Genomic DNA, 23,525 nt, shown 5'->3' on the forward strand with positions numbered 1-23,525 from the left:
CATTCCTGGGGCTGTCCCTCACCGTCTTGCCTCTCTTCAAATCAAGCCAACCCCCTTCTGAAGTGAGTCCCCTTGGCTTTATAACTTTGCCTCATGCCCAACCACACATCTTCATGCTGCCCATATATGGGAGCTGGACAGACCTGTGGCCATTTACTCTGGGTGCTTGAGGACAGCTGGGTTCCTAAAGATGCCCGGGAGCAGCCTGACCGTGTCGGGGCCCTGTGGGAGGCAGGAGGAAGGGTCAGTGCTGGAGGCCACTTGTGTCTCTTTCCTGGTTCAGAAAGATCAGCTACAGGGAGTGGCACGTCCTTGAAGATGCACCTTCTTTATCCCATTTCTGACCCTCCGAGGGAGAAAAGCATGGTGGCCAGGAGGGAAGAGGCAAGTTGGCATCTCAAGATCTTGAGGGAGGGGGCTTCCCTCTTATTTCACCCTGGGAACCCAGTGTAAAAAATGTGTCTATCCATGACCCTGGACCCTGGATTCCTCAAGCAGTAACTGACTGACCCTTTGTTGTTACCCACAGATGCCTCTACCTGTGTATATCTCCCTGCCAGTCCCAGGTCCCGGTCCACAGGAAACAGGAAACAGCCAGCATTCTCAATCTGAGCTGATGCTATTTCTGTCCCAAAGGGGCGGGGATTGGGGGACAGGGAAGGCACTGTCGCTTGGGTAGAGAGCTTCATTGTAGATAAACAAATGATTTCTCCTAGTCTTTAAAATAGAAGCAAGCTCTCAAACCTCCATGGCCCACATAGAGACCACTACCTGTGGAGAGGAGGGGAGGGCAGGTAGCTGAGGGCTCTCAGCATCCACAACCCCTCCTCACCATCGTGCAATAACAAGTATCAACCTATACATGCCCTTCTGATTTTATTCTACAAGAGGGAGGAGAAGTAGATCCAAGTGGCCTCACTTTTCTAGTGGCAGAGCCTTCCTGGAGTAGCTGGAACCCGGCAGTGATGGGACCCATCCACATCAATGATGAGCACCCACTATCTGTTGGGTTTTTAATGCACGTTCCTGGGTTTTGGGAGCTACTTGGGATTTTCCTAACTCTTTAGAAGTGGGTATTTGACTGTAGAGTATAATGTTTTTTTTAAGTTTTTAAATTTATTTTTAGAGAGAGGAAAGGAAAGGGAGAAACATCGATGTGAGAATGAAACATTGATTGGCTGTATCATGCACGCCCCCTACCAGGGATGGAGCCCACAACCCAGGCATGTGCCCTGACCAGGAATCAAACAGGCAGGCAACCTTTCGGGGCACAGGATAATGCTCAACCAACTGAGCCACTGTGGCCCTGTGTTTTTTGATTGTTTATTTTTTGGGTGTATTTTTTTTATTCATTCAAGTATTTACTGAGCAGCTAGGGAGATACAAAGGTGTTTAAAACATGGTCAAAGAGGTGAGGCAAATGAACAAGTAGAGTAGAAAGAAAAGTTCACTGAATCACAGCAGCCAAAATAGAAGTGCTTTAGGAGATTAAGGTGAGATTGCTTTCAGACCGGAAGGGGGCATGGGTGGGTGATAAGTCAGGAAAGGGCATTGAGATTAAAATAGAAGACTTCAGTCTGGACTGTTGATGATGCTCAGCAAGGACTATATTTATCTCTCCTTTTTCTCTTTCCCCATCTTTGGGCTTAATTTACTAGTAGTGCCAGGATTATTTAATGTATTTTTTCAATACTTGCTTTGCATTTTTGCTTTAATGCCTTCTACAGAACTAGGTGCTTTCAGTGTTTTAGGAGGTTTTTTTGTTTGTTTGTTTGTTGCTGTTTTTTTGAAGGATTCTTGACTGTTTGATCTTGGTGTTGATGGTTTTGAGTCTTTTCCATTCTGGTTTGATCTTTGTGTTTGACTGGAGTATCTTGTGCAAATTTCTTTACTGGAGATTTTTCTTCAGCTTTTTCTTCTTCATCCTCATCATCTTCATCATCTTTTTCATCATCATCTTCATTAGCAGCAACTTTTTTCTGTGAAACTTTGCTAGCACTTTCAAGGGCAGAACACATTCTGGATATACTTAGAAGTTTTACATCCTCCTCTTCATCTTCTGACTCTGCATCTTCCTAAGTGCTGTGCACAAAGATGCACGGGCCCTGAACCACACTTCAACCATAAGACCACAGGGGGTGTTATTTCAAAGCCACCAAAGGAAACCGTGAGCTGTCCAGACATTTCCAGGGTTGCAGTGTGAACTGTCATTGGACTGCCTTCACAGTTCATCGCCTCTGCTTCACAATGTGCAGTGCATCCTTTGCACCAGCCCCTAAGCTGGCCGCTCATAAAGATAATCGGTGCTCCTTTTCATCATTATCCACCTTAAAGTGATCATCTTTGTCAGCCTTGAGTTCACAACTGAAAAGATAGTTCTGGGGCCTCAGAAGGCTCATGTCTATGTCCATCAAATCTTCCATGGGCTGGTAGCACGCACTTAGCAGGGAGAGAAGGTGAACAGAGAAAAATGACTTCTGTTCCCCAGAACAGACGCATAGGACAGAATTGCACCAGGGAAAACTCTCCCTTATTTTCCTTCAGCCCTTGACCAACTGCTTTTGTGGGCAAGAATCATGGGGTGAATACTGTTAGTGTTTGTTATTTCTGTAATTGTCAGAAGTGGTGGGCAACCTGGCTCTTTGAAACGTGGAGAAATAAGTACCTTGTAGCACAAAAAGATATAAAAAGGAATTGTGGATGGCATTGTCAGAGGTAAGAATTGGGCAGGTTATGTACCTACTGCCTCATTATTTTGGGCTCTCCGACTGGTACATTTGCAGACCACAGGCTACTGCCTGGCATCCGGTGGCTTTGGGCAGCTCTTGGGAAGGCATACACGGACCTGTTGCTCTGTTCTTTCTCTGCAGTTTGCTATATTAAGCCTTTAACATTTTCTCTTAAGTTTTATATGTGTGTATGTGTATGTCTGTGTGATCTTCAGATACTCCATATATAATCTTCACGTATTACCACTGATAGGACAATGTGAAGCTGCCAACATTGTCTCAACACTCCATTAAAAGCACAAATAAAGCATTATCTGAAGAATGGCCAGTATTAGTATGAAAACTGAAGGCTGTTTTGTTAATCCAAAGGTGCATGAATTGACAGAGGGTCTCCGCCAATGTTTATAGATGATACCTGCCCAGAGTTGGTTATCAGGGGGCCTCAGCAGAATCCCACAGATGAAGGCTTGGTACCAGCTATCCCAGGAGGTTGGGCAGGAACAATAGTCTGAGGACCTGAGGTGGCAGTGTGCTTAAGCACACCAGCTCCCATGTCTCCCAGGGGCCCGAGGACGTATGTAAGAGTACAGATTCCAGAACCCTGTCCCACGCAGTGGGACCCCCAGAGCCTTGTGCCCAGAGCACAGGGGCTGTTTCTATAGAGAAAGATGGAGACACCAAAGGACTAGACTCTTGCCCTGGGTCTGCAGCAAATTTGGAATGTGATCTCAGGTCAATCCCTTACCCTCTGGGTCTCCATTTATTTTGTTTTAAAATGAAAACAATTCTGCCTGGTTATCTTCCTGGGTTACTTCAGTGAGAGGGAGGGTGGGAAGGGAGCATCCATGTAATGTTACTCACATAGGCCTCTATAGAGGTGAACATCATTATTTCCATCATTCAGGTCAGGAAGACAGGCACTGAGGGGTTAAGGAATTTGCCCACATCCCATGGGAGCCCATATTTGGAACTTTCCATTCCTTCAAGGTGCTCCTTTGAGATTTTAGAAATCAGGTAGAGGCTTGGTCCTCAAACTGAGGCATGTGGACCAGCAGCATCTCCTGGGAGCTTGTTAGAAATGCAGATGCTCAGGCCCTGGCCCAGGCTGCCTGCGTCAGAGTCTGCATTTGAACGAGTTTCCCAGGTGATTCCTGTGCACCTTAAAGTTTGGAAGCACTGTTGTGAAAGAGTTGAGATCAGATGAGAGAGAGTACATGTGAGAATGAGATTATGGCAAACATGCATCATTCAACAAAAATGTGAGGTCCTCACAGGGATGAGCAATGAAGAAATCTTTACTGGGAAACCTGTCCGCTGTTTCAGCCCTTTCTGAGTTCCGTTCCAGGGGGAGCCTGGTCTGAGAAGTCCAGACCTCCCAAAAGAACAGGCTTTACATGGAAACAAAGTGTGTGTGTGTGTGTGTGTGTGTGTGTGTGTGTGTGTGTGTGTAAAATTCAAAGATAGCAGGATTACTTTTCTTTTTCAAAATGAAAGAAGGAAAAGTCAGGAAGAAAGAATTTAACAAAGCAAAGTGTCATCACTTTTCACTTATGTCAGGAGGGATTCCTTTATGGGAGACAGTATCCAGCATCCACCAGGTAGGGTGGCCAGTTAGGTGGGGGGAAGTTCAGTTTCCAGAATATCTTTCCAATGACGGTTGGTCCTCAGTATGGAATCCTAAGACCCATCAGAGTGAAGGCTGTTCCCCTGGCCCTCAGCTGACATTGGAGAGCGGCCCCTAAGAATGCAACCAGCTTGAGGAGTATGGAAAAGCATCGGGCAGCATCCCGAGCTGCTGGTCTTGGGGGAGCATCAGTCTGGCACAAAGAGATTCTCAATCTGGGGCCAGAATGTCCTGCAGGATCTGCTTCGGGGAAGAGTGCGGGAGGCTGTGCCTCTCCTCCTTGCTTCTTCCAATGAACTCTGCTGAGGCTGCACAGCATCCCTGGGCGAGCTGGGATTTCTTACCAGTGACTTTTAACACATGTTCTCATGTTGAAATTTGTAATATGTATGCGCTGCGTTATTTAACCCTTACAAGTCACTTTTCTGAGACCAAATCTTTTTGTAAAGTGTACATTCTTGAAAGAGTCAGGACACCACTTGTCAACAGCCTCCCAAGCCTTCATTTACGTTCATGGCCCCAGAAAGAGCCAATCGGGAATATCACACAGACCTGATCCCAGCCTTTGAGAACTCGTACGGGAAGGCAGACTTAGTGACACATAAATTAATGTCCTGGCTGCAGATGTCAATCCAGATGTGGGTACACATCTGCTAAATCAGAGACTGTACATACTAATTGACATACCAAAGACCCTGAGGTCCTGTCATTTTAACTTGGGGTTCTTCCACCACCCTCCGCCCTGATCTTCCTGTATTGGTGTCACTTCAGACTAGCCAAATTAGAATAGGCTAAACCAATTTTTTCATAGTCTTTCCTTCTTCCTCCCTATTTTTTTCTTAAATTTTCAAAAGTCTGGAAGAAGGGGATTTAGGTCAGGATGATACCATCATTCTGTCACTTCTAATTTCATTCTGTTAACAGTTTTTTGAAACATGTAGGTAGAAGCTTTGATTTTGAAACATCATGCACTTTTTAAGTTTTGACTCCCAACAGTAAAATTTCAGATCAGTTGTAAAAATTCTCAAGAGTGAATATGAAAGAGGAACTGCCTAACCAGTCTCCCCTAGAGACCTGGAGTCCTCACTCCCTTCCCAGCCGCCTGATTTCAGAGTTACAGAAATTTAAGCAGGTGCTGGGGGTGAAGGCGAACTGGAAAAAGCAACTGGTTCCAAACCAGACTGGAAGACAGCCCCGCTGTCTTCTCCTTTCTCCCTCCACACACTGACTGATGCCTTCTGTCACCTGGAGATGAACTGGGGAAGGCTGGTTATTGACAGCTGGGCAATTTACACAATAAAGTTTAACAGTTTACATCCCCTTGTCTGACTTTGTCGATGTTTTCAATGGATCACCTTCTCAGGAGCCAGGACTGACTCTCTCCTTCTCTCTCTTTCCCTTCCAGCATGCAAACGCAAAGAGCAAGAACCAAACAAAGACAGGAACAATTCCCAGAAGAAATCCCGCCTGGTGTTCACTGACCTCCAACGCCGAACACTCTTCGCCATCTTCAAGGAAAACAAGCGCCCATCAAAAGAGATGCAGATCACCATTTCCCAGCAGCTGGGCCTGGAGCTCACAACCGTCAGCAACTTCTTCATGAACGCCCGGCGCCGTAGCCTGGAGAAGTGGCAGGACGACCTGAGCACCGGGGGCGCCTCGTCCACCTCCAGCACTTGTACCAAAGCCTGATGGAAGGACTCTGAGTTGGGCACAAGTCATTTCCAAATGAGTAAAACACATACCAAAAGAAAACACAAAGGAAAAAGACACTGGATTCTTAGCTGGGGCCCTTCACTGGTGATTTGAAAGCACAATTCTCTTGAAAAGAAACTTCTAGCTGTAATCATAGGCCAGGTGTTCTTTTTTGTTTTGTTTTTAATGGCTATGGAGCCCAAGTGAAAGCTGAAAATGAATCTCTTTGAACCGGACTTTGTCCTCTGAGCATGCTGAGCATCTCAGAAACCCAAATGGGGCCTTCCTGGAGCAAGTTCATTTCAGTGTAGTGTCAACCAAGCTCAGGATTGCTTAAAATGTCAACAGCCCCACTTGGGGGTTTTTCAACCTCTTGCAGTCAGAGTTCTCACAAGTAACCGTGGGAATTCCGCCTGAGTTTGGGCTCCCAAGATGCTACTTTAAGAGAAGACTCTAGCAACCAGAATGACCTCATTTGATTTCCAAGTGCTTAGCCACATCACACCACATACACCAAAGTTCACAGCCATAACATAAAAAACATCAGATATGATAATTACTGAGCACAAGTATTAAATATGAAGTTAAAAAAAAAACAAACCCAAGGACCTGTTTTTCCAACTCAGGCATCTTTTCATTGAATGGTTTTGAAAGATTTAAGTTGGTCCAGTTTACAATTTTCTTTTCTTTACCTCCTGGAAATCTAATATGGTCTTGGATCCATCAAAACAACAAATCAGTTCACTTGAGCTCAAAGTATCAAGCACAACAAAGATAAACAGAGAAGAAAGGAAGGTTTTGGATTCACCACCTCTGGATTTTCAAGACACCGATTGGGAAGTCATTAGGAATCATTGGGAATAAGGCTTCAAGCACATTTTGCAGTTTGCTACAAATTCTGTTTGTACATAATGCAGACGCACACTCAGGAGGCCAATTTAACTGTTATGGTACATGGAGCAAATGCAGCATTTTAAAAGATCTAGATTTTTTTAGATCATTAATGTATCCGTCTTGGTTGTTAGTCACCTGGTTCCTCCTATTGTGCATTCTGACCACCACGTAACTCATTCTCACTCTTTCAGATTTGGGTTGTTCTCTCGTCCATCCCATTGGTAGGGATGTTTTCAGTGTTTTCTTACAAGAAAAATATAATAATTCAAACCGCCATACATGTTATGCATCTAGTCCTAAACCTCTTCCATTGTTAAGTTGTCCTAGAAAAACAGCTGAATAAAACTGGAGAAAACACAGCACACCAAAGAAGCAGAATACTGCAAACCAAAGACATTTATTACTTGCCATTTTCTAGCCTAAATATACTGTGATTACTTTTAGAAATCAGAAAACCTCTGCAACTCCAAATGGCATTCAGCTCTTGCATTTGGCTCACCATCAGGCTGAGCAGACAGGCTATGCCAAGGACATCAGCCAAGCCACCCAGGGAGTGGCTGTCACCTTCCAACAGCAAGCAGGAGAGCGCCCACAGAACTCTGGGAGATTGCGAAGGTCACGATGTGCATATTTACCAGTGAATGGCCCCAGGTGGGCACCATGGGGGTGTTCAAAGCAAGCCAAACGCTGCAATGATTCTTTACAGACACTTGAGACTGACTTTTTTTTATGAATTACTTAATCGAAACCAAAGAAACTTTTTCTGCACCTACTTCTGCAACAAACAAAACTGTCCCATTAAGGTGAATAAGTAAATACGTAAATCAATGAAAATCACCACCAAGAAGAAGGAAGCACGCCAGAAAAAAAAAATACAGTGAGACACACTGTGTTCAAACAGACCTCTTGGGACATTTTTTGGAAGCAGATTTTAAAGAAAGGGTTGAGACAAGAATGGAAATAAGGAAAACGCCTCAGTGGCTGCTGCTTCATTTGACAACTCACGCGGTAATCTTAAAGTTGAAGATTGTCTTTAATTTGTGCCTATGCAGTTTTTCAAAAGAACACGGAACAGAGCAACAGAAACCTCAACAGCTACAATACCAAAGATGAGGATTTCTCACACCTTTTGTTTCAGTTCATTATCTCCTCTTGCCTGGCTAACATACTAATAGTACCATTGATCTGTATAAAGGTAATCAATTTTGTTTCTGAGCAACGAAAGGAAAGGGTCATTTATTTGATTTTATTGTTTCCCTTTCATCTTGTTTTATGGCTTTCTACCCTAATATGGAATCTCTCAAAAGGTTCTATGGACTCCAAGTTTAAGATGTTGGCATAGTGAACGACTCTCTTCTCTCTGCTCCGCAGAGTGGGGGGAATGGTAGTGTCATTTGAATGTTCTTTGCTAATCCCTTAGACTTAAGGTTCCTTCTTTGTTCAGTCTCATCATCAGGGGAGGGGAGGGGAGTGAGAGTCAGGGTTAGGGGTCTTGGTGACACATCCTCGCCCGAGCCACAGAACCAAAGAGTTTATAGAGGAATTGACAGCCTCATTTGATTGCTACATCCTAACAGGGCTTCATTTGGGGGTGGGGGGAAACATGTAAAAATAATTGCCAGTTTCTACTTTTCTATTAGCTTTTTAAAAATCAGCTGTAAAGTTGCATTTCTAAAGAAAGATATATATATATATATAATATATGAACACATATATAGACTCAACTTGACATTGGTGATAACCCCAAAATTATTGCTGCCCAAATTCATGTCTTGTTTTTATCAAGTGTTTCATTGATTAAGTATTCAGTTCAGAATTTTGCTCATTTCTCATGCCATCCCAGAGTTTGTTTACCACTGTGGATGACTTGGAGTATTCACATTTCTGTGAAAATTCTTGGCAAAGGTTGAAAGTCAAGTACAAGCTTGATAAGCTGTTGATAAATGGACCCATAGTGAAAATGAGTTTTATTTCTATTTGGAGTCATCACTCATCTACGCCTCAACCATAATCAAGGTGGTGAGGCCCACCCGCCCCAGAACTAGGCCGGGGCCAGTCAGGTGCTCATCTTCTGGGAAGGCTCCATGGTCCATTCCCACCACTTACGGAGATGAGGCCAGCCCAGAAATCTGTTCTCCAGGAGCGTCCCAGTCCCAGGTGTTCTAGATCCTCCTCGGTGAGTAGATCTACCAAAGGGACTTCTCAAAGGGGAAGTACCTCCCATTGCAGTGGGTTAATCAGGTTTCCTCAGGGTGGTAATGACCAAATTGCGTAGACAAGCCTGTGTATAACCACAGCTGGCTCTGGGGTAAGGCAATGGTGTTGTTGGGTGGGGGTGGGTCTCAGTCCTGGAGAGAAAATACAAAGCAGGGTCCTGCCCCTGGGAGCCCCATTGTCCCTTGTTCCACTTCTCACTCCCACCGTGTGGGTCTCCCTTCTCAGTGGCAGCAGCCATGGAGCTGTGACTCTCCTGGACTTTTGTCATTCACCCTACCTGGACTTTTCCGTGTCTCTTTGTCTCTTGCTCATACTCCATGTCTTCTTTGTCAAATGACCAAAAAAGAGCATTATTTCAGCAGGGGAACGCTCCATATTGGTTGATAAAAATGAATTTCAACTTGCATATTTCCAAATGATTCCTTGTGACTTGTGGCCAGTGGAAATGGTTGTTCTATCAAGAGTAGATTGAGCAGCCAAGCCTGCTTGGTTTGATTAGTGATTCTTTGGTACTCTAATCTCAGCATTTCAGTCTCTGGCAACATCGGAAGATGTCTACTCCAAAAGAGCAAAAATCTCTTTGTGGCCTGAGATTTCAACACTGGCCCAAATGAGGGGTAGTCACATACACCCTCTGTGTTCCTGGTGACCTGAGGAAGAGGTCATAATGTAAAAAACCAAGAACTCCCCTCCAAGGACTTTTCATAAACGTCTCACCAGAGAAATGTGTGTTTTAAAAAATTATTTACATACATACATGAATACATGTGTGTATCCATATATTTATGTATCAAAATTGTAAGCCCTACTGAATTTCAATTTGTTAAAAATCTGAAAGGGAAAAAAATCTGTACAAATTGAAAGGTAATGGAATTTGACCCATGAGTTTCCTCAAGCATTTTTAAATCTTACTTTTAAATTAATAATTTCAGGAAAAAATAATTGTTTGGTCATGTTATAGTTTAGGGTCCTTTTCTTCAATCCAAAAAAAAAAAAAATAAATTCCAGGCATGCCTCAGCCATCAGCAATGGAAGGGACAGTGTGAAGGGACAGTCCTGAACCAAAATTCACATTCTTGAGGCACCAGAAGTCCAAAGGCTATTGAGTGGAAAAATACTTTTCTTTATTCTTTACTTGTGTGTTCAATGTGATTTTGGTTCTGGGAATATAATTCTTTTATTCCAGGAATTTTTTATTAAGAGCCAATATTTTTTAAAGGAAAACAGCAACAATAATAAAAACTCAACCCCAATAATAAAGGCTTTTCCAAAATGTAAAATAGTGTGTAGGTTGTACCATTTACAGGTACCGGTGAGAATGAATCAGGAAGGACCCAGCCTGACGTTTTCTCCGGAGAGATGAGAGCAGTGGCTCCGTAGTATCTCTTTTCCTGCAGGCTCTTGGCATTTATGGACTTAGAAAATTCAAGCTAATTTTCATTCAGAGCTAAAGTAAAATAAAAATTAGGAAGGCAGATCTGATACACACAGGTATATATATATATATACATATATATACATGTTTGTAAGTCAAACAATGTATTTCAGAGCCAAATATAAATACCTTTTAAATGATCAATCATTTTGCCTTATCTATGCTGGGCACCCACCTATTAATGCCAATAAATTAAAGTTGAACAGATTTTTTAAAATCTTTACCACTGGATAGGGTCGGGAGGACACTTCCCCACTTTTGAAAATATTGGTAGAATTACACAGGTGTCTGTGTGATTGTCATTGCTATGTGTCATGACAATATACTTTGCAGTGAACTTGGATTTTCAGGAAGTTGTATAGTAAAAGTTTTTAAAAATATAAAAAGAACAGGCTGGGTTCCAGTGTTATTAAAGAATAATGAACTCTATTAAAAAGTAGAGAAAAAGAGATGATACATATGGTTCAAGTTAATACCAAGACCCAGACACAAGTACTGGGAACATAATTATCATGCTGATTTTTTGTTGTTGTTGCTGCTGATGTTGTGTGATTTGGACTTGTTAGCCTAACCAGGAGGAGTGAGTGGGGAAACGGCAGATGCAGAAGGGAGAGAGCTGGTGCCTATAACTTTCTGATACTTACCTGCGAGACTGACTAGCTTAATAATTGGGTACCTTTCACTAAGCCCAAGTCACAGTAAAAGAGCAGGAGATCCTAGTTATCGAGAAGCTTACAAAATTCTTACTAAAGGAAGAAGGGGCACCTGATTTGTAAGAATCTCAGAAGTTAATGACATTGGCTTTAAATATGGATGTCCCAATGCCAATTTTCTTTTCAAAAATACCCTTGATATTTTTCTTTCCAGGGGCAGGAGAAAGAGAGGGTTTGTTTATTTGTTTTAGGAAGTCTCAGAATGCATTATAAAATACAAAAACAATTATTAAAATAAAATAGGGCTTCACGTAGGTAGACACAAAGCTTATAAAGGAGGCTGATGGGCAATTGCATGAATCCCACAGGACCAGAAATACTCATTGTTCTCAGATACCAAAATGACTGACAGTCTCGGGCAAGTTAAAACTGGAGCCCAAGCTTTCCTTACAGGTGTTTGAGTTTGCCGACTGGAATTAGCCAGCTAATACCTTTTTAGTCGAGATAATGTGTATAGGAAAAAACACATTGCCACGAGTTTGGTCATCCCATGGAAGTCTTCCACTCTGCCCCATCTTTTAGCAGCAGACATTTCAAATAGCATAAACCTTGGTAGATACGTTTGCCTCAAGTTCACACAGTCTGTCAGCTTGGATGTATGCAGGTTTAGATACATCTTCTGACTTGTATTCTCATGATGTCCTTATAGCCACACACATTACCTATGCGTGTCTAGACTGTGCACAGATATGTGCGCACAGACATCTCCATACACATCTACTGTCATCTGTTACAATAAATAAATTTTAAATAATCATTTAACATGCATGTAGTACATCTACAATGTACATTGTTTTCATTATTTATTGTAACACGTAAAACTCAAGTTCAGGGGGAGAAAAGTATCCCAACATCTTCCTTGTGTGCACTTGGAGTTACCTTCATTTGGGCACATCCAAGATAAACTCAACTTTCAAGAAACCTTGGATGTTATTTAATCATCTGTGTAAGAATGATACATATGCTTGATTACTTCGGTTGAATAGCTTTATTCTGGATCTCTCATAACTAAAGCTAAATCCAAAGACCTGAAAAGGGACAAAAAGAATAAAACAAAGAAAAAGAAGGAAAAAAATAGCAAAAGAAAGCGCAAACTAATAGGGAAAAAGTGGACTCTGGTTCCCAGGGTTGAGACAATGGTGACGTGGTATTGTGGGGGCTGCGCTAGCTAGAGAGGGGGAAGTGGTGATTATTTTTCCATGCTTGTCACACCTAAATGGTCTTTCTGAGCATAAGTTTTAGAGGTTATAATTTCCTGCTTTACTTTCATTTAGACTATTGAAAGAGGTTAATAAATGTTGTCCATCAAAAAAATGAAGACAGTCAAAAGAAACATTTTTTTTTTCTTGTCTCTTTGGGTTATGACCCAACCAGCTATGTAATTAATTTAATTAGTTTCTAGTACAGAAATGTATAGGATGTGGGTAATTATTTAATCATCCTTCCTTAGTTTGATTTTACTCCTTGTGCTTATTTATCAAAATCTAGACCAATCTCTTGAAGGTTAGTTTGCTTTATAAAGCAGTGAAATTCTGTTACAGACAGGGAAGAAGTACAGGTTACAGGAAAAAAAGAGAAATCGAGGTATGTTTCCTTCTTGAATTAACTTTGAAAATAGTTTAAATAACAATTATTAAATTATTTAACTTAAGTTCGCAGCCTCACCTGGTACCAGGCAAACTTCACCTTTGAATTATTGGGGCCTGCAGAGCCTTCCTAATGTAACTTATTTATTTAACTTATTCAGCATCTGTGAAAGGTGCACTGTATAGTTTATATTTTTTATTTAAAACAACAGAGAGCACTATAGTTTGTTTGTGGTCAGAACAACAGAGCAAAGTTTGTGGACAAGCAATGACTATTCAACTTGAACCTGTGCATTCAGAAAACATAAGCCGAGACCCTGCTTCACCAGCCTGGATTTCGGGGCTTCTATACAGAAACTGGAAAAATACATTTTAAAAAAGCATAACTGCAAAAAGAGAGAAACCCTTACACTAGCTGCTTCCAAGAATGAACTCTGTGTGTGTGTAAAACAACAAAACAGAAAAGGAAAAAAAAAAGCAGAAAAAAGAAAAAAAAAGGAAAAACTTTCTATTTCTAGTGAGAACCAAAGAAGGCTACCTCACTGACTTTTTCCATTTGTAATTTTAATCGTGTTGAGACACCAAAGATACCAAAGATTTCTTTCTCTGTGCGGTCTGCATTTTGCTTGTGCTCTTTTACAATTTTAACTATTCTCTCTGATGTATGGTATGTACAGCCACAGCTCAGATACCCCAAAGAAAGAATTATCTGTGCGACGGCGGCTGCCAATTGGAGAAGGGATATTTTCTGTGTTTCTCCCGTTTGTTCCCCATCCCTGCCACATGTTCAGGATGCAAATTCAGATGCTGCTGTAATTGGGTTCCTTAAATTCCAATGCCAAATGGGTGAAGAAGTCTGGTTGGAAGTGGCCTTCAGTCCTAGCCATGACCTTGTCCTTATTATGGAGTTAAAACAGTAAAGATTTCCAATTACTGGACCACAGAAACTCTAACCACTCAACAGTAGAGCTAGAAGGGACCTTAGAAATCATTTAGCCAACACTCCCCTTCCCCCGGAGGCCTGGAGGAGTTGAAGGCTACGTAGAGGCAAAGGCCTCCTGCTCCAGTGCTCAGCGCTTCCTCTGCAGGAGACAGGCCACACGTTGGCAAAGAGCAGGGTGGCAATCCTTCAGCAATGAGTAGGGCCCGGGCTTATCACTTAACATTTTCAGTGGGTAAAAATAGTCAGAGGCATTTCAGTGTGTGTCTTGTTAGAACCTCAACAGAAAGTCACATATGGTCAGTTGCTATAAAAGTGGCCAGCCTTGAAACATCAGGGCCCATCGAGAGGCTTTTGCCTTGGAAGTACACATTGATTCGATGTGATCGCTATTGAAGTTCCCCATTACGAAGTGTGCTATACATAAACTTTCATTCAATGGGAAGAGAGAGTTTGTTCGTGGTCTGTTGAGTTTAATTATTATGGATATTTTAGGTTAGTATCAGAAAAAAGGAATTTGATCACCGTTTGTACAGGTGACATTTACTAGTAAGCTGTTCAGCTTTTGCCTTTTCCTCTTGAATTGTAGGTGTGTGTTTATATTTCATTTCTAGGCCAACTATGTACAGAATTTGTGAGAGAACATTAAGCCTTATGTCAAGGATTATTTATTGTAAATGAAAGATGACCCCAAAATTTCAGAGGAATAGACAAGCCAGTTAAGAAATGATTACTTAAAGTTGCTTCTCTCTTCCCTCCTTACTCATGAAATTAGTCTTTTTTTAAATTGCATTACATGATTCAGTCACTATTAAGGTCCATTCATTAGAGTGACTTGCATGTTGGCCAATGAATCATTCTCAGCTTCTGAGCAAATGTGTCTTAGACATATGCAAAGACCCACCTTTCATCTGTACAGCTCTTTATTGAGCACTAGTATTTTGCATTTCACATAGAGATGTGGTTACCTTTGAGCTTGTAAAGGGACCATTTAGACAAAGAAGCTAAGAAGGAAAAAGACCAATCAGCACATGCCTCGAGAAAGAGTAGCTAGTAGAGGAATTTAGAAGACAGATTGACCGCCTTTAGGAGACTCACTTATCCCCTTTCTGTGGTTTCCTAGCACCACACTGATTTGCAAAAGTTCCCTCCTGTCCAGACAAGCTGAAAGCTCTACCTTCCCCTATACATGGCAGGCTTGTAGGGCCTTCCTTCCAAACAGCACATTGCATTGGTTTTCTTCCCCAGTTCCTACTGGTGATAGAAGTCTCGGAACACCTGGGAGGCACATCAGAGATCTGAGCACTCAGCAGCAGAGTGCTCCCCTCTAAGCAAACACCACCTTCCCTGCCTTCCCACCACCGGGCCCCTGCAAGAGGGAACCTAGAGAGAGCGATGGCAGCCTGAACACAGAAAACATCCCCAATTGGCAGACCCCTCCTCAGCAATCTCCCCTCAGCCTCATGCTTCACTTGCAAAGTGTGACATAACCACGGGACGAGTGCCTTGCTTGAACCAAAGCAACGATTTAGCCAGTCTGGACCTCTCTGTGCTTTTTTTAATCCTTCCTGTGAATACCTCAGCTTCAACTGGGCCTCCATACAGTAAATTGGTGGGCTTATTGTACTGTGGTGCTTTGCAATGCAACCCTGCAAAGAACAAGATTTGTACTAATACCAAAGGTTCTCTCTGTCTCTTCCTTCTGCTCCCCGTCCTCCTCCCTTTTCTAGTTCTTCACGGTTCCAAAGCTTTAATACGAACCCTGGGCATGTTGGCAATGCAGACCGCGCAATTCCTTACCGAATTTTCTCAGATATACCTCATAGATAATAGTGTTTAGAGTAATGTTATTATAGCGTATGTAATAAATATTCACTGTTTCTTTTGGTAACTGTGATTTAAAAAAAGAAAAAAGAAAAAAAAAGCTTTATACGTTTTAGGTTGTGCTTTTGTAATAGATGAAAAGGTGCGCTTAAAAAAATGTATGTTCTTTTTTTTTCCCCTTTGGATTTTATTTATTCTTGATTGGGGAAAGTTGCAGAATGAGCCCAACGTTTACAGTTTCATATTTTGCTGAAGAAACAATCTGTGTTCATTTGCTCTGTTGAAAAAAAATTATTATTTTCTACATTTGTGCTACTTGGTCTGAACAATTAATTGTTCTGTGTTAACAGTGTAGTATTATAATTAGCAACTGCCAATCAGTGCTATAAGTTTATGCATGAGGCTAAAAAATTAGCAGTGTGATGCATTGTGGTCTTAATAGCAACATTTCATTTTAAACTAGATCTTCCTTCCCCTTTGGTTCAATGGACTTTATTTATGCATGGGCGCCAATCGTTTGTTAGCAGTTGTGGAACAGTTGTGTATACATTAAACTGTGAAAATGTACACAGTTCAGCCTCAGGCAGTGGTAATATTGGTTTTCATGGGAGATGTCTCACCTCAAAAATACCTTTACATCTGTTGGGATTTCAAAATGAGTCAGTTGAACTGGGTTCAAATTTTACGAGACCGGTCATTCCAAGTTTGAGTTAGCCAACTTGTTGTCCACAACTGGGATCCTTGTGACACAGCTGTCTCATGCTGTGCAAGAGGGGTTTGGAAACAAGCATTGAAAACAACTCAACTCTGCATTTTCAGTCTCCACAAAAGGGCATTATTTTGGCTTTATGTTCATGACCTCAGACCTAACTAGCCATGTGCATGGAGATGTGAATCCATCCAGCTCTCGCCTCTCCTGACTCTCTGGGAGTGGCCACTTGGATAATGCTTGGTTCCTTCTAGTATTTTGTTGTCAGGTCAATTCCCAATAGAAATTCAAATGACATCTATATCAGTAATTATTCTATGGCTTTTTATTGTTTTGTCCATTCTCCTGGACAACTCCAACTATTCCAGTGATTTGGGCAAAAATAGATGACCATTCCCTACAACATCACCTGTGCGGCCATATTGTGGTTCTTCTTCCCTAGCGTCGAAGAGGACTCTAACTTGCTCTTTCCTGCCCAATAATACAACATCTATCCTAAATGGGGAGTGGAAGAAATTTTGAATCCCTGTTTCAGAAAACCATCCTGTTTTAAACTCCCCAGTTATCTGAGGCTCTAGATCTCAAAAAGTATTTTTCATTTGCAAATGAAAACTTGTTCTTTCTTATATTTTGGTTCTGACACCTACTCTCAAGTTTCATACCTATTTCCCAAACCAAAATGTTGACATAAAGCCAAATCAACTGCCAAGCACACTTTGCATAGGAGAGTGCAGCCCAGAGTTGGGAAAGCAGCAACCTGCTATGCAAAACATTGGAAACCACCAACAGTAGAGCATTCATATTTCCTGTCGATGAGACAATGCTGGGAATTAATTTTCATTAATAACACAAAGAAACTTTTTTTTGGCCTTATAAAGTAGATGGTGATAAAGAAAGCTTTGTAATAGATAGTCTTTTTCCCCCCCACCTTATTAACCTGCCAAAGATGGGAATGGATACAAGAATTTTAAGTTGGCTTTTGTAAGACAGTTAATGATTGTAATCATGTTTAATCTTCCAGAAAACTTTATGTGTTCTTCCTCAATAAACCGAATCAATTATTTGTTTCAGTGAAGTTCTCACACTCACAAACCCACAAACTATTCCTCTTGATGCAGGTATTGTAGTATCTACAAGGTCCAAATGCATTTTCCATCCAAAGTAAACAGAGGAATGTCTGAGACATGAAGGTGCCCTGCCCTTTTTATTACAAGCAACGCACGGGTCTGGTCCGCTAGGATTTGCCACGAAGTCTTGTCATATGAAACTCGAGGTATATTTTGTTATGCCATCCTATGTCTTTTTTTTTTTTTTTTAGACTTTGTGGAAAGTGATATGTTGAATCAAGTGTAAGCTGAGTTTTCCAGACAACTGAAGTAGCTACATCGTGAATGTTATTTTGTTATTAAAGGGTTTTTACTCAATGCTTTGTGCCCGTGGGTGTCCTTTTCCTTGGAGACACAGAACTGTGGGATTACCTCAGTGTGGCCTGGATTTCGCTCCTGCTCTCATGGTGGGAATGTGGGCCCGGCCTGGGAAATGGAAGGTCATGGGCTAGAAGGTCAATGTTGGCGCTAGGAAGAGATCTCCGTAACTATCAGCTTTAAAGAGAGCTGGGCCCAAACTTTCCAGCTTCACTCTCTCTTGACCCCAGCACTTCTCCGGAATCCCTTGGCCTTGAGCACATGCCAGCATGAAGGCAGGCCCCAATTCTTACAGAAAAGGCAGGGAGAGAACGTAGTAATCCTCAGGCTTCTGTGGCCCAGCAGGCAGGCACCTTCCCCCAGGCTGGGCTCCACCAGCCAAGGTGTGGGCAGCCATCTGTCGGCTTCCCCTGCGCCATCGCTGCGGGTGTCTTCCTCCCCCTTGACTACAGCAAAAGGTCCAGGTCCCCACAGTCCAGGGGCCTCTTCCAAACCAGCCCCCATCACACTTCCTGTGCATTCTGGATTGGCTATTTCATCTATAATTTGCGCAGAGGATTGTTTGGAAAACAAAGCAAGGCCTGGATGGGTTTTTCTGTGATTTTGTTTCTAATTTATATCTTAGCTAGTCCCAGGTCTTTGATCTGGAAAAAGAAGAAGGAAAAGGAGACCTCACTGCCGCTCATGCCTTGCCACTCTCTCCGGGGCCAGGCACACTGCGCATGCTGTGGATCTTTCTTAGGGGACAGGCCGAACCACAGCTACTAAGCCAAGAAAATGGTCCGTCAATGCCTACTTTATCGCTGTTTGAAAGACGACCTCTTCAAAAAGCTGTACAACTTGGGGTTTCTTCCCATTCTCTTTGCTTTGTCTCAATTCGGCATTTAGCTTCAGAGTCAGTTTGCTGTCCAGGGGAGTTTTTCTTTGTTTGTTTGTTTGTTTTAATCCTCACCTGAGGCTAATTTTCCATTGATATTTAGAGAGAGTGGAAGAGGGAGGGAAAGACAAAGAGAAATATGATGTGAGAGAAACACATCAATTGGTTGCCTCCTGCACAAGCCCGGACCAGGGCCCAGGCCGGGGAGGAGCCTGCAACCAAGATATGTGCCCTTGACCGGAATTGAACTCAGGACCCTTTGGTCCACAGGCTGATGCTCTCTCCACTGAACCAAACCGGCTAGGGCAGGGGGAGTTTTGTTTTGTTTTGTTTTGTTTTGTTTTGTTTTCAGATTATGACAGGGAACCTGGTGAGAAAGGTTAAGTATTCAAAGACTGTCGGCTGAGTAATTGTATCATTAACAGATACTTCCTTGAAGCTAAATCATTTCCTTTCTTTACTATGTCATTTTGTGTTACAAAAGTCTAAATGGTACCAGCAAACTTCTTATCATGAAAGGCTATATGACATCTGGCAAATTGGAATTCCTGAAATAAGAAGACAACCTTCGCAATGACAAAATGATAACATCTAAGCTAGGCAGGCAGAGACCGAGATGGGAACAGGCATAATCTTTTGTTGTTAATCCTTACCCAAAGATACTTTTCCATTGATTTCTAGAGAGAGTGGAAGCGAGGAGGGAAGAGAGAGAGACACAGAGAGAGAAGCATAGATGTGAAAGAGACACATCAATTGGCTGCTTCCTGCACATCTTCTGACCTAGGCCAGGGATTAAGTTTGCAACCCAGGCACATGCCCTTGACCTGGAATTGAACCCGGACCCTTTGGCCCACAGACCCACGGACCATCCAGGGCAACAGGCATAATCTTGGCTCTGGTTTCTCTTCCAATTCATATCTCCAATCACCAAATCTTATTCTCTCCCCACCCCCTTGCCCCGCTCCCAATCCTAGAGCTCTCCAGTCTCTTCTCCCCTGGTCTAGGTGCCAAAGAATTTCACGGGCAAAGATAATTCAGGGTTGACCAACATTTCAATTAGTTCTCTTCTTTACCCTTTGCTTTTCTCAAAGAAGCTGTGTTTCTGGACTGTAGAGAAAGAGCCTGGCCTTTTTTATTTTTCCATCCTTCCTCTTCTGATCTTTTTTCCCATGTTAACATTTTATTAGTACAGGAACTGTAAATTGTTTCTTGGTCAATGAATTCTTACTAGAGAAACCACCCTCCCACCAAAGAGAGAACATGTTCCAGCATCTTTTCTTTCATTGATTGTTGTTCTCCAGATTGAGTCCGTCCTTTTTATTTCGCATGCTGGCCTGTGGGCTTGAATCCTTGCTTCCAATCTGGTAGTAACTTTATAATTTTAAAGAGGACTAAAATGAGGGAAGGGAGGAAGAGGGAAAGAAAAGAATTTGCCCCAGCTCTGTTTAAAGTTTAAAATGGAAAGAAGAGAGCCTTTAAGCCCTGGGGAAATGGCTACACGGTGGTTAACCTTCCCTGTGACAGCCCATGCTCTGCCACATGGCTTCTAGGTCAGTTCTTCCAGAAACCCAGCCATTAGTAGAAATCCAGCTCCTTTCCATGGGTCTCTATCCAGATTCCAAGGGGACAAGAGATCAAAGAGACACATGCACATCTCTGGTCCCAGTTCCTGGCTTTTACAGATGTTATTTCCAAGAAAATCATGGGGGGGGGGGGGACCTTAAACTTTCATTTTTTAGTCAATCTCTTTGACATCACCTCTCATATTTAAAATCAGGAAAACATGCCCTTCAAATTGCCATTCACTTCTGTTTTGAAAAAGAGAACCCTAGTTCATCCACATGCTTACTTTCTTTTCACCCTGAGCTAAATTTCCAAAGCATAGTATAACCTAGATTTTGCCCCATCTCAGACATGTTAAGTCAGACTGTGCTGAAAGATTTCCCAGGGATGGTCAACGAGGAATATGTTCAGTGGCTGCCCTGAAATTCTGCTGGGGATGAGGATCACATACCATTAGCAAGGGGGCTCCTTACCCCATGATAAGCTCCCAGTTTGGGGAAAGATGTCTTTGAATTTCAATTGCATTTTCAATTGGCTTAATTCACACCCTGATGTTTTGTCTGCAACACTGCTTACACTGGATTCTTTCTATTTTTATTCCTATCATTAAATGGTAGTGCTGTAAATTCTGCAATTAATGTCAAATAAACTGCTTTCATTCATTGACCATGGCTCAGTCGGCTTTTTTCTCTTTTCATGCAAAGGATGAAGCATCTTCCCCCCCCCCCCCCCACCACCACCACCAACTACATCCCATTGTAGTTCCTTAAAGGACAGGAAAGTTGTCTGCTTGGAAAGACTGCAACCTCTTCCCTCTGCCAGGATGCAAGGGAGATTTTATAATCAAATCTCTCATTCCCGTTAACCATCCCAACTGGTTAAGGATGTCCCCTAAGACTGCCTTTTTTTTAACCCATTAAAACTTTAAAGAAAACTTATCCTAAAATTATCCTTGTACAGATTTCAAATGAGCTCACATGTGCCAAAGCAAAAAGAGGATCCCACTATTGCCCCCCTATAGAAAAATCAAAAAAAACAAACAAATTTGGGGCCTCCCAAATTTGGAATCTAAGCTGTGCCCAAATTAGTTATATGGCTTTGAGTAAGCCATTGAACTCTCTGGGCTTCAGTCTCTCCAACAAGGTTAGGTTGGGATAGGTTATGTCTAAAGTCCCTTCCATTTTTTTTGTCAAAAAGTATTTTGAAGATATTTTTATTTTTAGTATAGGTCACATCTTGGCTTATTATTTTCTCTGAGTTAATACATTAAAAAAAATTCTTTTATTTGCTTTAAACTTAAATATCCCCAAGCTTCAAAAAAGTTCTATTAGGTAAATTTTGGTCTGTAATTCAGTCCATGAAGTACCAAGTGCCTTTATCTAGACAGCGGTTTTCAATTCTGAATATACATTAGATTCACCCACAGAGCTTTTTTGTTGTTGTTAATCCTCACCTGAGGATATTTTTCCATTGATTTTTAGAGAGAGTGGAAGAGAGTGGGAGAGAGAGAGAGAGAAACATTGATGTGAGAGGGATACATCAATTGGTTGCCTCCCCCACACACCCTGACCAGGGCCAGGGATCAGCTGGGGATCGAGCCTGCAAACGAGGTACGTGCTTTTGATCCCAGGACCCTTCAGTCCACAGGCTGACCCTCTATCCACTGAGCAAAATTGGCTAGGGCCCAGAGAGCTTTTAAAGTATACTGAAACTTAGGTCCCATCCAACCAATCAGATTTGACCTCAAACACTTGTGTATTAGTTAGCTTTTGCTATATAATGCCACTCTAAACCATAGTGACTTAAAAGAAATACCATGGGTATAGCTTACAATCCTCTTGGTTGTCAGTGTGGGCTAGTCTTAACTGGGTGGTTCTTCTGGTCTTGGCTGGGCTCACTGGTACATCTGCAGTGAGCTCCCCAGATGCCTGGGGACTGACCAGTCTCAGATGGCTTTTGTTTAGACAGCCCTTCAGGCCTAGGCATGGAACTGGTACAGTCCCTTCTGCCATATCCCATTGACCAAAGAAAACCACAATAGGCCGGGGGGTGGGAGGGGCTTGGAGGAGGCAGCTGATCAATGATTCTCTCTCCTCATTGATGTTTCTATATCTTTTTCCCTCTCCCTTTCTCTCTGAAATCAATAAAAAAAATAGTGGAAGAGAAAAAAGTTCATGTTTTATCTATATCCCATGTCAGAGAAGATTGGAGAGCATCTTAATTTTTAAATAAATAACAATACTTTGTATTTTTAAAAATACTTTTCTATTCATTCATTTTTTTCATCTCAGTTTCCTCTGTTGTGCAGGTATTATTCTTATTCCCATTGAATAAGTAAGGGCTAAGACTTTAAATCATCTTTTTCATGCCCATTTCATAACAACAGCTTCTATATGAATATATACTATGCTCTAGACATTATGCTAAACACTTTACATGGTTTATATCATCTTGTTCTCCCAACTACCTTTTGAAGCAAGTTTTATAATTACAAAGAAAGGAACTGGGGTTTAGAGAAGTCAAGTAACTTGCTACAGGTCCCACACTAGGCAACCTGATTCATTTGTGTAGTTCCCTTCAGTTAATGGCAGAGCTTGTATTCTTTCAACAGGAAGTCCTGATTCCTAAGCAGAGAGGGGGAGGGGGTTAAGGTAGACAGTTCCAACATCTCCACAAAATGGGTTTACAGTTATGATACTGCGGTTTAGGGCTACTCAGAGCTTGTTCACATTTCCAAACCTTCATTTCACTCTTGGGGAACTCTACCCAGGTCATGGGCATGGAACTTCATGGAGCTGCCAGCCAATTATTTGGGACTCCCCACACCACACAGCAGTTTAATACAGCAATACAGCACCCCCTAAATATGCTTTAATCCCCAACACAGAAAAAAAATCAAACCAAAAAAAATAGTCATCCATTCAATAACACGCATATATGCACACATTCTCATTCACACACGTGTGTGCAGAGCATGCCCTCAGCAAAATCCTGAGGCAGATGAAATTCATCTTTGATGGCCTTTCCTTATGTTTTCGGGTTCTCCCCACAGGTCCCCCAGGCCCTCATGCTCAGCCCCATCCTGGCCTGCCCTCCCAAGCCAGGATAGCATCACAAGCTAATGGGTAGCTGGGCTTGCAAAACTGTACCCAGGGTATAGGAAGGATGGGATGGAGACACCAAACACCCTTCAGGGCAGGAAAGAAGTCAGGGAGGGTGGGTTGGCAAAAACAATGATTTTTTAAATCCATTTACTGGTCATTTCCTGAGAACTTTGAAAGTTAACTACCTCTGT

At 42.1% G+C, this 23,525-nt stretch overlaps 1 protein-coding gene and 1 pseudogene across 1 annotated transcript in view; one reads left to right on the forward strand and one right to left on the reverse strand.

The window, feature by feature from the left end:
• Positions 1–18,698, forward strand: part of ONECUT2 (one cut homeobox 2) — a 60,572-nt gene extending 41,874 nt beyond the window's left edge. Inside the window, exons 3-4 of the mRNA XM_006087131.3 lie at positions 5,759–8,137; positions 17,485–18,698. Of these exons, the coding sequence (XP_006087193.2) occupies positions 5,759–6,045 (287 nt within the window). The 3' untranslated portion in view covers positions 6,046–8,137; positions 17,485–18,698. The remainder of the gene's footprint in view (positions 1–5,758; positions 8,138–17,484) is intronic.
• LOC102437168 lies at positions 1,687–2,423 on the reverse strand (annotated as a pseudogene).
• Positions 18,699–23,525: the final 4,827 nt, after the last annotated feature.

Source organism: Myotis lucifugus, unplaced genomic scaffold (genome assembly GCF_000147115.1).
Source record: "Myotis lucifugus unplaced genomic scaffold, Myoluc2.0 scaffold_36, whole genome shotgun sequence".
In the NCBI taxonomy this organism is placed as follows: Eukaryota; Metazoa; Chordata; class Mammalia; order Chiroptera; family Vespertilionidae; genus Myotis; species Myotis lucifugus.